Source organism: Gasterosteus aculeatus, chromosome 4, assembly GCF_964276395.1.
Source record: "Gasterosteus aculeatus chromosome 4, fGasAcu3.hap1.1, whole genome shotgun sequence".
In the NCBI taxonomy this organism is placed as follows: Eukaryota; Metazoa; Chordata; class Actinopteri; order Perciformes; family Gasterosteidae; genus Gasterosteus; species Gasterosteus aculeatus.
Genome location: NC_135691.1, coordinates 12921607 through 12939080, shown reverse-complemented (window position 1 = coordinate 12939080; position 17474 = coordinate 12921607). Strand labels below are relative to the sequence as shown.

General features: G+C 43.1%; 1 protein-coding gene across 4 annotated transcripts in view; it reads right to left on the bottom strand.

The window, feature by feature from the left end:
- Positions 1 to 9469, bottom strand: part of LOC120817163 (glutamate receptor 3) — a 71917-nt gene extending 62448 nt beyond the window's left edge. For all 4 annotated transcript variants that reach the window (XR_013467606.1, XM_040173040.2, XM_040173039.2 and 1 more), the window contains exons 1-2: positions 9137 to 9469; positions 8526 to 8684 (exon numbers count right to left, since the gene is read on the bottom strand). Coding sequence is in view for 3 of the 4 variants with exons in the window: in XM_040173040.2 (XP_040028974.1) it covers positions 8526 to 8684; positions 9137 to 9215 (238 nt within the window). In the remaining variant the exon portion in view is untranslated. The remainder of the gene's footprint in view (positions 1 to 8525; positions 8685 to 9136) is intronic.
- Between the last annotated feature and the right edge of the window lie 8005 nt (positions 9470 to 17474).

Genomic DNA, 17474 nt, shown 5'->3' with positions numbered 1-17474 from the left:
CAATCATCCCCAAGAAGGCACACACACACACCGGGAGGGGAAGCGAACAATAAACAGCTAATAACGCAGTCCAAGAGGACCGAAAGGATTGGACAGCACATAGGTGCCAATTAATGCTTTTTCTCTGCGCCAGAAAAGGCTGAAAAGTATTTCATTTCATAAGCTGCTCTGACCTTGCATAGGACAATGCAGTCAGCATCTCCTATTGAACACGACTTCAGAGCTTCTTTCGGACCCAGTGAAGCCGGGCCAATGCAGCAACTTCCGATGAGGCACGATGCGGATGTGCTATTCCAGCTCAAGTAGGGGATTACTGATTCAGTGATTAGGGGAATTGTAGGGGAGTCTAGTGAATGGCTGAGTGTGACTGCAATGACTGCGGGGACATCGCTGTAATGGTCTTTGTGGGAGGGATTAAGTACATATAAAAGGAGGGAGAGAGAAATGAGAAAGACAGAGAAAAAGTAAAAAATAGAGTAAAACGCTGACTGCAATGTAAGAGATCTTTGAAGGAGATTTTTCAAATGGTCTTCTTTTATTCTTCTTTACTACCTGTCCTTTCACAACTTGCGGGTAAATTACATTTTCAAATGAAAAGTAATCTGTGCCCCAAACAACGTGCTCCACTCTCTTTTGCTCGCTGAGGAAACAAAATGGAAAACAGCCATCAGACGATGGAGCTGAGCTGCTGGCAGACGCATCCCCGATGCACCTGAGATGAATAGTTCACCATGGCAGCTTGCCCCCTGTTCATTTGACTCAAAATGCACCACGAGTGCAGGCTATTTTTTCCTATCAACCCTTTTTTGTTCCTCCCACGGAGCACAGCAGCTTTTCATCTCATGCACCACTAGCACTGTGTGCGGTCCCTCATGGTGTGTTTGTCGTATTTGCCTTTTGTACGGTCAGCCAGCGCCTCCTGTTCATCACAACATGCCGCTGATATCATCTTCAATAAGGGAACACAGGCTTCGCCCGTCGCTGTTGACTTATAGTTCAGAAACCCACCTATTATTTGAACAGTGGGGAAAAGAAGTGCGGCGCATGGACGCGCTATCATGTTGCATCACGTCTGCACCCGCGGAATCGGTCGACGCCTTTGTGCGCCTGCCATAAAGCTCACATATGGGTCAGCGGTGCACAGATTATTCTCATACATTCTTGGCAGGCTGGTTGGTTAATGGTAACATCCAGGTTTTTATTTGTCAGCTGTGGCAGAGGCTATTTTTATAGCTCTGGAAATGTTGTTGTCGACATGTTTGTGTTAAAGCTTTATCTTAAAAAGATCTTTTCCCTTTTATTCCTCTTCTCCCTCTTTCTCCCATATGCCGCTGGAGATCCGGCATATGAATAGAAAGAAAAATGCAAATACATCCTTGGAAACCAACCTCCTCACAGGTCTTAACGCTACACATACAGTATGATTGATAAGCGTCAGGGCTGAATAAATCTACCAATATATATATCTGTGCTTATATGTGATTTGCTTATCTTTTAAATCAAAAATTCTGTCCCTGCACCTGATTCCTTTTTTTTTATATTCCATAGCTGGTGTTTGTTAAAGATATATGGAGATTCGAGGCCACCACAGCAATGAGGGAGGAAAGCTGTTGTTTTATCAAACAACAGCTGCCAGCGTCATTGATTCCAAGACAAATAGCAGTCTGACAGCAACACTTCTCCTCAGGTTGGGTTTAAGAGGATCTTTTGATATTCTGATTAAAAATTCATTGTGTTGAATCTGCCTCGGAGTGTGTTCTATGTTTTCCAGTCTGAATCTCATTACAGCTTTAGCTGTGTGCCTGACTTTAGAATAAATAAATAGGAAATACAGCGGATGGCATCTCATGGCCGGAAAATTAGGTCAAAATAATGTTTCATTTTTGGCCTCTTAAGTTCTGGATGGAAGAGAAAGATGTGACCTCATATGGCCGCATCAAAACGCTAGCAGCGTTTGCAGTTCCGCAAGCCAGACAAATGTAAGATAAGTGCTGAATTTCAGCAGGACATGAATAGTTTTATTCTGTAGTATAGAGGCGATTACACTTGTATTAACAAGTAAAATTCAATTCTGAATTTTTTGACATAATGTTCCGAAAAGAAAAAAAAAAGATTGTAATTCTGCCAGACATTTTTAAGCTTGAGTCAGACAGTAAGATGTGACTGCATGTGACAGAAACTCTTCCCCTTCCCTGCCTCATCCATTTTTTTTTTCTTCCCTTACCTTAACTACACTGTCAGTCATCCCCGTCTGCTGACGTCCTGCTCCCCTCTCAGAGGCAGTGCTGTTCCCACAGCGTGTAACCTCAGCCGGGGCCGTTACAGTACGACTCATCTGACCCGTGATCCGGCTGCCTCTGAGACCGCCTGGCCTGCTGGCCTCCAAATCACACCATCACATTAAACTGCGGTCGGCTCGTGTTTCTCTTAGAACATTTTTTGCACAGTCACGGTGCTACATCAAATATGCTCATCTGTTCTCTGCATTTCACACAAATCCTAGCCCTTCAAAACAGTGTACCTCCTAAAATTGTGTTAGCACAAAGAGAGCCGGCAATATTTTTTACTGTGACCTTTACTTTGAAATGAATGATGAAGAGCGTCAAGGGAGCTACGGCACAAAAACGGTGGAATTTGGAATGTGAGGATGGGAGACTGGCTGTGTCTCTGTCCACGCATGTGTGACTGCATTCGCCTACATTCTCTGTGTGCGTGGCTGTGTGCATATGTGCGCACACACGAATGCATATGCACAAGCATGTGCGTCCATAAACAAACCTCCATCTGTGCCTCCAACACAACTGGACTGTGATGGCGTGTGCCGGCCTCCCCTCCCTCCCCTCATAGCCCGGAGAACTCTCCTACTCACTCACTCACACACGCACACAGGCGTTCGCGTGTGCACAAAGCTAGTCAGTAAAAGCAACTTCTAAAACATCCTTTATCCAAAAGATTTCTTTTTCATCTTGCGTTCTCTCACTGCAGGCTGTGTCCCTTTCCTCCCCCCTACTCTCTAGGGGTGGGGGAACATTTTTTTGATTTCTCTCGATTCTCTCTAGAACGATTCGGTCTCGATTCAGAAAAGTTATTAATCGGAATTAAAAAAAAAAAAGGTTTGTCTGGTGCGAGGTTAGTCTCTGCTCGCGCTCGAAGGTGTTTTCTACGCGCTCGCTGGTTTTCTTTTTGACAGTAAGGGGGCGGAGCCAGTCACCATGGTCTCTACACCTGATTGGTTTCAAACCCCGTCTTTGGATTGGCTGGAGTGATGCATTCACACAACTATAGAAGCCCATTTCCGCACTAATGTAAGGGGATAGAAAGTCGAAATTATGAGATAAAACGTTGTCAAAAAACAAATGCCCCCCTTCGGTAATCGTAGTGGACCGTAGATGACAACCAGCTACAACCATCATTTACCATCATTACCGGCACATTAAGAGCAATGCGTCCAGCTCGCAGACCGGTCCGTCAGTCTGAATCTGAATATCTTGCCAACTTTACCGAACTATGGAGGAGCCTGCGCATATCTCACCTCATTATTTAGATTTTCCAAAAAGTCGATCCGTATTGAAAGTTGAAAGATATTCACAGATTTGGACTTTTTCCCGGTATTTTACAAATACGGACCGGTCTGAGACTAAGAGCAGCTTTTTATTCATTTAAAAGAAAAATGAATCTGTTTAATTTTTTTTTACATAGGCTACTTCCATATTGTGTTGAAATGCAAGCTGCATTGGTTCTTGCATTGATGATAGAAAATCATATTTGTGACAAAGATTTTTTTTTCTCTTATAAAAAATGAGAGAAGGTAATTTATCTGTTGATTTTCTTTTTATCAGTTTAGAATCGATAATCGGTCTAGAATCGAATTGTTGACCTCTGAATCGGAGTCTAATCGAATCGTGAGGTGCCAAAAGATTCCCACCCCTACTACTCTCCATCACCAACTTTCTCCTGCCATGTTTTCGCAGTCACACCTTTCAAGCTGAGTTACAGCCTGCAAGGACAAGAAGTGTAGCGCCACTACAATCACCTGAGGAGCTTCTGTCGACCATAGCCTGTATCTGTCAGGCCATCCGCTGCAAAAATATGCCTTCCTGTCGCTGTGTTTACCGTCCATTCACACACCGTCACCACCATGCAGGAATAGGCAGTATTTCAATTACTCGTATTCTAAATACGTATTTCAATTCCTTTTAGAATTTTATGATTTGTAATTCATAGGGGCCGAAAAAAATAATAATAAAGTAAAGTAATTTGTAACAAAATACTTTAGAGCAGAGTAATTTTGTATTTAAAATACTCAAAATACTTTCTCCAGGAATCAAAAAAGGTTCAGTCTCAGATCTTCAAGTTTAACGGATTGTCTGCCAGGGTAAATATTTTATTTGAGTGTGACAGCTAGGTTGATGTATAATTGATGTCTGGGTCTGGAAACAAAGCCTATTGTATATACATGGTGATGGTTATTAGAGCAAGCTAGCAATCAATGCTAATGACGCTAGCATGCTGTCTACGCTAGTGCTAGGCTAGTGCCTAGCAAGTTAACGTTATCGTCATAATGCCATATCCACACTGGTAGATAATATAGTTCACAGTTCAGGCTATGCAGCCAAGCTATGAGAGTAGATGTCCATGTGTTAAAAAATTATAATAATGGTATTTTGTTACATTTTCTGCCACCAGTATTTTGTATTTTATTGAATAGGACTACATTCATTTGAGGGGTATTTTGTATGAAAATAAATTTTGATGTATCCTTGCAACTACTGTCCCAGAAGCTGAGCATAGAACAATACAGGCGAAGATATGGTGCGGGCCCTTTTGTCTGTGCTTCACAACATATGCCATTTGCCACATGTGCTCAGTCAAAGTGTGGGGCCGCCGGTGTAAAGAGACCGTTGGTGTTTCTGGCCCAAATGCGCGAAGCTAACGCTCTCTGGGTCGGCGTAACGGTCAGTAAAAAAATACATTTTTAAGAAAATGTCTAGACAAAATATAAAAATGACCTCATTCAATTACCTTGATATCCCACATTGACATAGAAACATCTGCATTGGTTTTCTTTCTCTTCTTTCTGTGTTAAGTGAAATTCAATGGGATGACGAAAGTCCATCTCCTAGTAAAAAATGTCCTATGCCAATCTCCCAAAATGTAATACCATTCCTTTAACTGCTTCTTGTCTCTAATCACAATAAGATGCATCGCACCTTGCAGTCCTTCTGCTTTCTCTCTTGCCCCTCCTCTTCCTCCCCTTAAGAAATGATAAAACTCACAGTGACTGTTTTCAAAATGTTATTTTCCCCGCAGTATTTGAGCAAAGTGGTTTCGCCCACAGTAGCTAACTGGCGTGGGAGACAGTGGCTGAATTGTGCTGCCAAAGAAGCATCTGCTACTGCCCGGCTTTAAGGACCTGGAGTATTCAATAAAAAATGGGGTAGGCACATGTAAAAGGGCTGGCAGAAAGGGGACACAGACCATTAGCTTAATGACAGAATGAGGAACGAGGAACGGTGAGACGAGATTCAAAAGCCAAGCATTGCGAAATGTGCCTTTTACACAAATCAAGGCCAATAATCTAACAAATTGCATGGAGAGGCTATGAGAAGGCGGGCAGGGTGTTTTCTGCGCCTCAGGTAAAAGGAGTAGAAGAAGAAGAAGAAGAAGGGTAAACAGTGGGGAAAAGGATGGGGGTGTCATTAAGTTGGCTGGCCGTGACCATCAGGAACATTAATGCTGTCGACTCTGCTTCCTTCAAACCGGTACTCTTTGCTTTGAACTACCCCTGTCTTCTCTGTGCGCAGACCTGACTCCTAGTTTCCATCGCTACTAAGGACCCAGCACCAGTAATTACACATTTCACAATTTCTGATGTCACTTCAAAGCAACAACATTGTTGTCACCAAAGCACACACCATGCCTCTGCAGTACAAAGCTGAGCCTTAAGGATTACTGAAGCCACACATTGTATTGCTGCCAGCCACTAATTCAATTAATAGCATAACGTTTTAAAGCAACTTGAAAGGAGTGGTGGCGCCACAAGTCTGTGCCTTCATCACGTCTAAGATTTCCCACGTTTTGTTTCTAAAAGGAAAAGAAAAGTCCACAAAGCTTCATTTGATTTGCCGCACGCATGTCCTCTGTGTCATGGTACTTTTAAAGGATGTTCAGCACACGAGGAGGAGCGATCTACATAATGAGTCAGAGGGCTGTGGCGGTATCTGTCCTCCTGTAAAGAGAGAATGCACACTGAAGCAGAACGTCAGTTTCAGGAAACGGGGTCTCCGGACACTACAACACAAAAGCTCTTATTTCAAACCACTCTGCAAGGCAGTATAGGCAGCCAGAACGCATCTTGGTCAACGCACTGCAACTTCAAAATAGATTTATTCACCGAACCACCGTGAATGCCACGTGTGTAAAGAAAAGAAGAAAAAAAAAAGACCAGTTCATAAACCAGATGTACTGCTGACAAAGGTCTGAGTAAACCACAGGGGGCCGTTGATGACGAAGGAAATTTGAATGTCCGCTAAATAATCATGACAGCTTGCAGAACAAACATGTGCGACGACAAATATAAAATACAGAACTCACCAGAGGCGAAGCCTCAAAGACCTGGAAGTCAGCAGATAAGTGATATCTAATAACCGTCATCTCTATTTTGTTCACTACATTGGTAGAGACAATCCGAGGTGCTTACGCACTGTTGTGAGCTCAGCATGAGCTGTCTGCGGTTTGAGAGCTCAGTTTGACAAGAGTCTCAGGGCACTATCTTAACAAAAGTCTCTGATCATACATTACACAAATCAGATCCGAGAGAGAAAACCACAGATCAGACAATTTTAAGGCCCGTCTTTGCATGTGTTTGTATATTATTTTACAAATACAACAAATATGGCTTTTGGTTTATCCATAATAAATTGTGTTATCGTATAATGTAGCAGACTGAACAAAAGACAAAATTGCAACTGCGCAGATTTATATGAACTTCAAAGCAAAAGAGACGCTCTCACCAAACTTTTAAATCGCTCTCCTATTCTCGCAACACTGAGAGTACATTTCTTTTCAGCATTGCGTTACTTTGAGTGATTAAAAGCTCATAGTTTTCTCCAATCAGAAGTTCAAGCCAGTCCAGAGACAGAGCTCCTGATGGATACACTAAGACGTGGCGGCAAGAAACAAGAAACGGGGCCACGGCTCCCACAGGAGCCCCTTCCTCTCACTAAAGCGCTGTCTGCCCCTGAATTTAATTGGATTCTGATATCAATCCTTTTTCTACTAAGCTTCCATTCCTCTTCAACATGCGTGAAATTGCACGGCACTATCTGTTATTTATTCACTCTCATTTGCTTATTGTTTTCTTACGGATGCCTTCGTTAGGGCCCCTGCAGCTCTGCTGTCTGTGATATGATGCTTGCTGCTCAGACCCACCTCCTCTGCAGGTCTGAGCACAACTCATTTGCTGGATGTTGGTTGGGGAGCAGTCGATTCACCCCCCCCCTCCCGCCCTCCCCCCTCTACCCAATGACAGCATGTGAGGTGCTATGAGGGCTGGGTGCTAATGAGCTGACTCTGCAATGCTGGAGTAGATGCTCTGTAACACAGGGGGAGTCGGAGGAGGGCGCAGGAGGAGATGTCAGAGGGGCCATTATGAACGAGCCACACAGGGTTCGGAGGGACTCAAACGCACCAGTCAGACAGAGCGCGTCTTCAGCTGAGCTGAACGCATCATTTAAAATGACACCACAATGTTGGCCTTCCCGGCTCTATCTTTTCCCCTTTATGTCCACTTTGTTTCTTGCGGATTTCATTTCCAGAAACTGAGGCCAAAGAAAGGGAGCGGGGGCACATATAAAAGCATCAGGTGTTATGGACTGTATGGATACTTTACTTGTTTATGTCATTTCCTTTGAATAGTGGATTATTGGAAAAATAAAGATATTCATAAAACATATGCAATATGAAATAAACATCCAACTTTGCTCCATTTGCGCAATAACTCCTCCAGCTCTGAATCCTTGACACAGGGTTTGTGTAATTGGCTGCATTCTCACGCCCAGCGTGTATATGTTGATGGTACTTATTTTACAATGTGCAATTCATGTATTTTTAATCAATTCTGGAAAACTCAGGGAGCCACAAACACGGTGAATCTGGTTTCCAACCAAATATTCTGTCTACAAACGGTCCAAATGTTTAAAAAGTAACCATACATTTAAGGAAGAAAGATGTCTTCATTTTATGATGAAAGCAAAACCAAGGATACATGTGACAGGGAACACTCTGTCCATTTGACAAATCTGTATTTGTAAATTCCCACTGGGATTTTTTGAGAGAAAGTGAAATGAGGCAAACTTGAGTGCTTTCCCTGGATTGAGATCAGAGCCTCTATAAGCTCCATATGGATGAGTCAAGACATAAATGATTCTGCGCGCCGCGCTGTAGACATAAGTGAGGGGGTCTGGGGGGGGGGGGGGGGGGGGGGGGGGGGGGGCTGGACATGACTGAAATAGAAGTACACTTACACGCATGGGTGACTGAAAAGCTGTTGGAGGACTCCAAGTTGTCGACGTTGTAGTTGAGGTGGAAAGGCTTCTCCGTGGTGTTTTGGTTGGTGTTGTAGAGTTGGACGGCGAACCTGAACGCGCTGTGCTCCTGCACCGTGGAACGCATGAACAGCCCCCCTTCATTCAGAAGATGAAAACCAAGATCAGACAATCTGTGCCATCGTCAAGTGAAACACCTCATTTCATTGGGGAAAAGAAGGAGGTTGACTGGTATTTGAAAGAATAACTAGCTGGCTTTTTTTTTTTTTGACCAGTGCGCCTGTCTGAAAGTCTCCACATCGAGCGGGGCAACTAATCGTCTCCCGTCCTCCTCCTTATCGTTATTACCACCATTATATCTGGCACACACACACATACAACAATGCGGGAGGCTTTAATCTTACAGTTTACCGGATTTAGCGCGTTGTCAGATCGCGGCATGCGTATTATCAAGTTCCTATCTATCCTTGCGCAGAGCTGCGCGCTCCGTGCACACCCCCCCCCCCCCCCAATAAAACTGCAACCTTTGTCCATACAAATCACAGTCCGCAGCCTATTTTTATTTTTTGAACACACACAAAGACACTTACCGATATTGATCTGATTGGGGAAACCTGCGAATGATCCGTCACAGAGCCACAGGAGCAACAAAACCACTCGTTGTGCCATTTTCTCCGAACCGATCTGTTCAACTCCTCAAAAGGGTCCGTCTGAGCAGATGCATAGGTTCTGGGTGGAAGTCGGGCGCGGGGGAAATCCGGTGGAGGGATGGTGGTCGCTCACAGTGTACCAATTAGGTTCATCGAGGTGCAGTCCAGCTGCAGAGCTTTTTTTTCTTTTTTTTTGGCAACTAAGAGAGAGAGAGAGAGAGAGAGAGAGAGAGAGAGAGAGAGAGAGAGAGAGAGAGACGGGAGGTTGAGAGAAGGGGAGGGCTGGTGCGTGAGGATGAGGGGGGGGGAATCTGTACTCCGATTGGACCCTTCGCGGCGGTCCAGTGTTCGTGAAAACTTGATCTGACGTTAAATTTAAAGGGGGGGGGCTCAACCTCCCAGCGCTCCGCAGCCCTCCGGCGGCCGGACCGAGAGAAACGCTGCAGTCTCCGGGGGACGATGATCCCGACTATGGCCCGGCGTCCGTCCCCAGAGAGGAGGGGGGGGGTGTGTAAGGGGGGGGGTGGAGGGGGGGGGGGGGTTACACAACGATAAACTTTGTGGGTTTTGCAGCTGTTTTAGGGTTAGAAAGAGGTAAGGCACTAAGCGGAGAGGAGAAGTGCAGAACTGTCCGTGGTCCTGAAAACATTCCGGCTCTCCATGTTTAGTTGTTGTTTTTTTTGTCTCGCCGGCAACACGTTCAGCCTCATGTTCAGGTCTCTTACATGGCAAACTAGTCGATATCTATCCACCCTATTTTATTTACTTCTCGATTTTGCCCGTCGACGATTAAACGTCTATCATTCCCGCCATTCCGCCTCAGGGAGAACAATCGAGGGATCGCTTGCCCATTTATCGCTCTTGGGAAAACGCTTTGAAAATGGAGTTTTTTAATTGCATCGGAAATGGCTTAGGCTTCAGCCACTGATACGGCAGTGTCTTTTAACAGATGACAGACTGGGTCAGGTTCTCAACTTTAAAAAAAATATATCTGTACAGAAACTACAGAAGAGAGGTGATTTACCGAGTACAGGGGGTATAAATCCACATGTTGTCTTCAAAGGAACATAAACTACCTGAGAGTCGAGAGATTAGGATGGTGAGTTGGATCATTTTCATAACACGTTATACCTTGCTCCGAGATGTTCAAGGTTGCTCTTAGTTGAAGAATAAAAGCCCACCTGTGATGTTGGTCTCTAAACAGGCTGTTTAGTTTACAGAATACCAAAGAAGCTGTTTAATTGGTCATTTACAGTGCATGCCGGTGCTCACTGTGACTTGAGTTAATCATGCAGCCTTTCAAACAAAACCAGAAAAGAAAAAAAAAAAATCCCTACCAGGGGAGCCGGAGCATTTGAGATAAGGCCTGGATGTAATTGAAATTAAATGGTGATGATTGCGCGGCTGTATTTGCAATTAGGGCATTTTGGCCATGCTGCATTATCCTCGAAGCTCAACCTCTGCAAGAAATTCAATTTTATATGGAAATTCTTAGATATGAACCACATGAAAACAAATACTTTCCTGTTATACCTTTCTGGATTGGAAAACTCTCCCAGTAGTGTTACTCTCACAGGCAAAGTGAGAAAGACTGAAAAATAGATGAAAAGATGTTGCCTTTTATCTCATGATGATGATAATTCACGGGCCACAGCTCTGAGCACTGCAAGGCTCAACAAGCCAAAATAATCCATTTGTTCCCTGCCATCTTGTTCTAATACAACAGGGAGAAATCTTTATATTTTCATCTTTACGGTTGCACAAGCAAACAAGTTCAAAACAAAAAACTTTCATTAGAAACAACTATTGTCTCAATCAGCAGCCAGTGGTGTGATTATCTTTAGGGTTGTTTTGCTCATGATTACTGTATAATCATGTTGTCATCTTGACATAACAAGCTTGCGTTTTCTTGTGAGCACAAAATCACGATTTACCACAAACAGTCTTCTTGTGGTCTAGCGATAAAAACACAAGTAGTCATACTACTCAGCAAAATGACAAAACTTTACGGCTTGTGCTGATACTTTATATTTATAATATAGAAATTGGTATTGAGATTTGAGACTGTGCTGGTTGGGACGATTTAGTTGAAAATTAAACTGGTCCTTTCTTACTGATTGAAAAATGAAGTAATGGGGGTGGCGTTGAGAATGAAGCAATGTTACATATAGAAGTATGTCCGACTGTGAGCATGCAGGGCACATAAATGCAATTACCTCATGTTTCCAGTCTCAATCTATAAGACTGTCAAATGAAGGGAAATAAATGGAAACTAAGAATCCTTTGTTGCCTAAGGAGGTGTAAGTATCTGGTATTTAAATAAATACATTGTGTATTGTGTAGTAGACCTACTTTTGACTAATTTCTTCAATGAAAGAGCTGTATAGTTCCTCATTCAAACAGAACCACGGAAAAGTAGAATGGTTCTTCATGAAAAGTAAATTTCTTTCCTCGAGTACCGATTGAACAGCAAAGTGTTGTGACATCGGAAGAACGGAAAAGCCAATGTTGTTGCTCAAATGCAACTAGAGTGGGAACCCAGAAGCTGAAGTTCCTTTTAGCCGCATTGGTGACTCCTACTGGTTGGTCAGGACAGCTGTGTGCAGTTGGATCAACATCTGTGGGAGATTCTTTGAACCTCTGCCTGTGCTGCACCCTCCGCGCTGTAAGGTGAAACGAAACAGAGGGGCTCCAATGCGTATCGGTGTTTTCTCCCAAGTAGGTACCACGGCAGGGTCTGCACCGCATGGGGATTTTTTCCTCTAAAATTGAGGAAAAAGGACAAAAATAAAACCTATAAATTAAAAAAACAACAACAGCAGATAGCACTATTATAGAGGAGACTGTGGCTGCAACTGGCGTTCACAATAAAGTGAGCCTAGATTAGATAACAACATCCCAATCTTCACCTTTTATTGTTAGGTCATTGCATTGTGTTATGGAATTATTATTTTATGATCACAAGAATGCATAACATTTTGTGAGAAGAACAACCTGTGACTAAAAAATGAGGCTAATAAAAAGGTCCGTCCTTTCTATGCTGGGAAACGAGAGTGTCTCAGTATCACACATATGCTCAGAGGCTCAAGTACAGAACCAGCTGTTGGGATGAATTCCTATATCAGCTGCAGATTACCTCAGAGCTTTAATCTAATGTGGTGCAGTGCAGCAAGAGCATACGTTTTTAATCTAGAGTGATGACTAGCTTTAACAAGGCTCATTTTCCTGCAATTAAAACGGCGCATTAGGGGTGAGATGGGGGGGGTAAATAGATTCTTAGATGCTCTCTTGAAAGATTATGACTCGAAGCAGGAAACTCAATGACCCACAATCCCTGGCACGGTTCTAATCGCTATGATCGCCCGTGACACTTCTGTCACCGGGCCGTCCTTTCCCACTGGCCTTCAACGCAACCGACAGTCTTGTTCTCGTTGTAAACTGAATACCAAAAGAGTTTACAGGAGTTTTCAGGACTCAGCTGGAGAAATCCAATTTGGATACAATCCGACCGGCACCCCCTTGCTTAGAAGCTTATGCATGAAAGCATCTAGCTCCTTCTTCTGCCAAACCCTAAAAGGACAAAGGGAATCTTGAAGTAGACGGAAACTTGCACACTTTCGGACGGTGATACAGCATTCATCTCCACGTTTTAATTAAATTAAATTAAATTTAAGTTTGTACAGGAGCAGAAAGGTCTGACTACGACAGAGACATTTTTCTGAAAACAAGTCTACATGAATTATTTGGGAAGAAGGGCAGCTATTCGTATCAAAAGATTCAGAACACACAGAATTCAGTGTTTTCATTCCAAGGATGCTGTTAGAGGCCCAATTCGATTTATTTTCTTGTCGGTTTTCTTTGCAAAGCTTGGAAATGTAACCCTCCTTTTTTAAAATTATGAATCATTACAAATACATGGTGTTTTAAAAATACCAGATAGTCATAATGACTACAAAGGAAACTTTAGATGCAACAAGAGGAATCAAAAATCGTTAAATATTTGCATTCTAGCCCTCAAATGAAATTGTTCATGAGGCGCCTCGAGATTACCTCCCAAAAGGAAATTGCTTTTCATGTCAAACGTTTAAACAGTTAACACAGTCAGGTTCTTTGCTCAAACATGTGACTTGACTCTTTTAAATTGTATTTTTCTTCTCATTTACTACACTCTATCACATTATTACGACCCTGCTGAGAAACTAAATTCAGTAATCATAGAAATGGGAAAGACACTTATTGAAAGGGGTTGAATAATTATTGTGGGAAGCATTATGCATCTCAAACAATATTTGGAGAGCTACTCCAAGGACCTATCAGCCTCGGCCAGATGTTGGAAGCTGATAAAAGACTCTCAAGGAGGTGCTTTTTTATTCTGTGAGTGCCTGTTCCTATAAAAGAGACTCCTGGACAACAATGGCCTAAGGAAATATGAAGCACTTACCATTGTAGAATCTAGTGTAAAATAACCTTATGTACAAACAAATATGTAAATATGCAAATCCTATTTGCTTAACAACAGTGATAAATAAACCACAAAAGAAAATTTCCAGTGAGATGAAACTCAAAGTAAGTGACCACTGGTGGGCCAGACGCTTGGGAGGAATCGCTGTGAACTCCGCGTGAGAAAAAAATGGAAAGATTTGGCGTCGCACGCAACAATTTACGTGACATAGTTCAAGGGACGAGGCAAAATTTGGAAATTGAACGCCGCCGCGTCACCGCGTCACAAAACCCATCACGCGCTTTGGCTCCCCGGCAAACACTCTTTGGCCCTGAGTGTGACGGAGGCGGCGTTATCAGCTGCACAGGCTGACACATTTCACTCTCACCCGCGGCAAGGAAGACATCTTCACCGCACGCGGTATAAGCTGCACGGAACGGGCCATCTGCATGGGGGAAGGGTACGCAAATGTGTGTTGGACATAGATGTTCACGCACATGTGCACAAATGAAACCATAGGGCACGTTTGGCTGTAAATGCTCTCAGAGCCTTTGAGTTGTGCAGCGCTGCAGGGCTGAGCAACCTTTGGAAAGTGTCAGCTTAACCAGTAATCAAGAACCTAGGAAATAATTGTGCAGGGGAGTTTAATTTGTCACGTTGAAGTGCCCTCTTGTCCGCCCGCTTAACCGTGTGCGTCGTAATCTAAGTTTTACCGAGCTTTGTTGACATGGCCGGGGCCGGCGACGCGTGGCCCGCTGGCCAGCTCACGGCCGCCTCTTTTCACCGAATCAGGCGGCGCTTATGGCTGAAAAACGCCATCCGGACCATCCGGTTCCTCCCTCAGGTAAACACTGTACTTTTGCTGCTGCTCAGGCTGTTGGCGCCATTAGAGCCTGCTAAACTGTCGCCAGGCTAAGATAAATATCTGATATAAAGATGCTCCCATTTTTGCTTATGGGGTTAGGGTTACGAGAAAGAAGAAAAAACAAGAAATAAAACCCAAATGGGATCAACTATTTGAAACACTGTAGTTACGTAAAAAGTAAATTTCAAAAGACAAAAAAAAATTATTCTAATAATATTAATTATAGGTGAAAAAATGTATGTCAACAGCACCAGCCAAGTACCAGAGAAAAATCTGAGCACATCGTGGCTCTGACTTGGTGTGGTTTCCGTGACATGGTCACTTTCTAAAAGGGAGTGACAGAGGTTTAATAGCAGAGGCAAAGTGCGGTGGCAAGAAGAATGAAATGAAATCCAGCCAAGAAAATGGTAAAAACAATCCCTCAGATGCAGCAGCAGCAGTAGCAGCAGTGATAACAACAACAGCAGCGTGTTATTCTCCCTTCCCCCATGGCCTCTGTTGCCATATCCCAGTAATAGGAGATGGGTGTTGCTCATTGCCAGCGTGCCTAATTGAGAAGAAAACAAACTGGTTGCTACAGATAATGGGAAAGGTGAGGAGAAATACCATTAACAGTCAGTGATCCTTTTAAATAATTAACAGTGTCCACTGTGTAACATTAACACTCTGGTCCTGCGATTGATGTTCCAGCTATTGTGGCTTTTAACATTAACCAGCTAATAAATCAATCTTACGTAAAAATAATGAACGATAGATATTGTGTTTGAGTAAACAAAGCAGTTTAATGTGATTCAACAATACACCTAAATAAGGTTTTATGTAGGCTGCCGAACTGCAGTCACGATGAGCAGCACTAAATGGACGTGTTCAGAAAGAGCATGAAATTATGACAACTATAGAAAGAGTAAAGAAAACATTTATCTTTATATACCAGACATAGAGGTTTCAGGCATTCAGTGCTTGCTATGAACCTAATGATAGTCCCTCATGCTTTCATTTACAACATAAAGGGATGCATGAAAGCAGCATTCAAGGTCGAGCATTTCAGCAGAGCAACACACTAAGCCTACAGCAGATGATAAATGATAAACAATTTGTACAAAGTCTGTGCCATACTTCTTAAAAATGCACTCCACATCTCTGCAGTTATAATGAAACATTCAGTAGCTGGGAGTATAAATATTGCATTTTATTAATGGATCAAAGAATCAAGAGGTCAGGAGACGATGTATGCTTCTTCTTTTTTTCTTTTAATACTTTTTTTAAAGAGAATGTGTGTGCCTGTGCCGGTTTAGTGTTTGTCTTTATGTGTGTTCCAGTGCTGTTTGTTGGTCCCTCACAGACTGTAATGCTTCAGTTATCCCATTGTTAGTCGTTTCTACTCTACCTGCAATCACATTTCCAAAGTCACAGGAGCTTAACTAATTACTCCCAGCAAATGGCCCTTCTTTCCAATGCAAAAATAATGCCGCAATACGCTCTAATAGTGCAGGAAGCCGTAACGTGGGCTTGGTGAATCTTGCACCGTCAATCAATACGAAATTGGATTTGCAAACACAATGTTATGTCAGCTATTTCTGCGCATTCATTTGACAGATAAAACTGTAATCTAGCTAATGCAATGCTCCCAACACAACAGTTTAGCAGTGCAAGTTGAAATGAAGGCACTTTTTCCCCCATTTGCCCGGCTGAAAAGAACCCAACCAGTCTGGACTGCAGCATTTGTAAATGTATTTTCTACAGTGACGAGTGTTTGACAAGGCCGAGACCAGGCCACTCGTCTGCACGTGAATGAGAATGAAGCATTTTTCAAATACAAATCACCCCGGAAACCTCACCTTGGAAGATGAAGCTTAATGGAACCCCCCCCCCCCCTTGTTTACATTTGCATATGCTCATGTTGCGTGCCGTCGGTGGCAGCAGCGGGTGGCGTCGGAGCGCAGAGAAGCCTCTGCGTTTGAACGGTCCGGAGGAAAACCGTTGCTGTGATCATTTTTGGGGCATCTGCAAGCCTGCCTACAAAAATCAGCCTCAGACCTTCAACGTCATATCTGCACGTGTTTAAAAATATTCTCTCAGAGAGGTTTCTATCAATAGGTGATGTAATGGTGCAAAGCAAAAAGAGGTGTTAAAGCTAAGGATAATGGTCCTCTTGGCAAAACAAAAAAAACAAAGTTGCCACAAAGCGCTTCAAGGAGCAAATAAAAGTCAGCGGCAAAATATTGCAGTGGGTTTTAGCAGTGCACTATGAATGGCACGAGGGCTGCCTCGCTGCCTACCTTGTGGGAATAATACATTATATGTGGCGCCGTAGATGCACGGGAGTGCATTATTTACTGATGCCAACAGAGGAGACGCGGATGCCCTTCTGAATGTCTATAACATACGGTACACACCTGGTAGCTGGAGGGGCGATTCTACAAGCTCTTCTAGAGATTAAAGATGCTGCCTGCAGTTCAACCGATAGTGGAGCTGAAGTGGCTGTGTTTTTACAAAGGTCATGTGCTGACAATAAAAATAAGGATGATCAAATTGAGATCATAATCTTAACACTTATTGTGTCAAAGCAAGCAGCCTTTTTTCTCCCACAATCTTTAGTTTAAAAAAAAAAAAAACGTGGCATTTTTTTGACAACCTGCAGTTTATCACATTTCTCATGTCACTCCTGAACACCACATTCCTCTTAGACTCATTACATTTTTACATATTTGCTCTTTCTCTTTTAGAGGGAAAGTGCACCAAATGTGTCATCCGTGTGAACCAATTCACTCTCACAGGAGACTTTATTGCTCGTCCTCGTTCATTTTGCACGTGCATACGTACTAGCAAAATAAACCTAATTCGTTTCTATTTATTTTGAACAGGGGTGGAGTTGCGGCAACACTGGCAATAAAACAGCTCATTTATTTGACATGAAAGCTATCTATTACTAAAGGCAGCTAGAGCGGTGACAACAGAGGCGGAGGAAATCC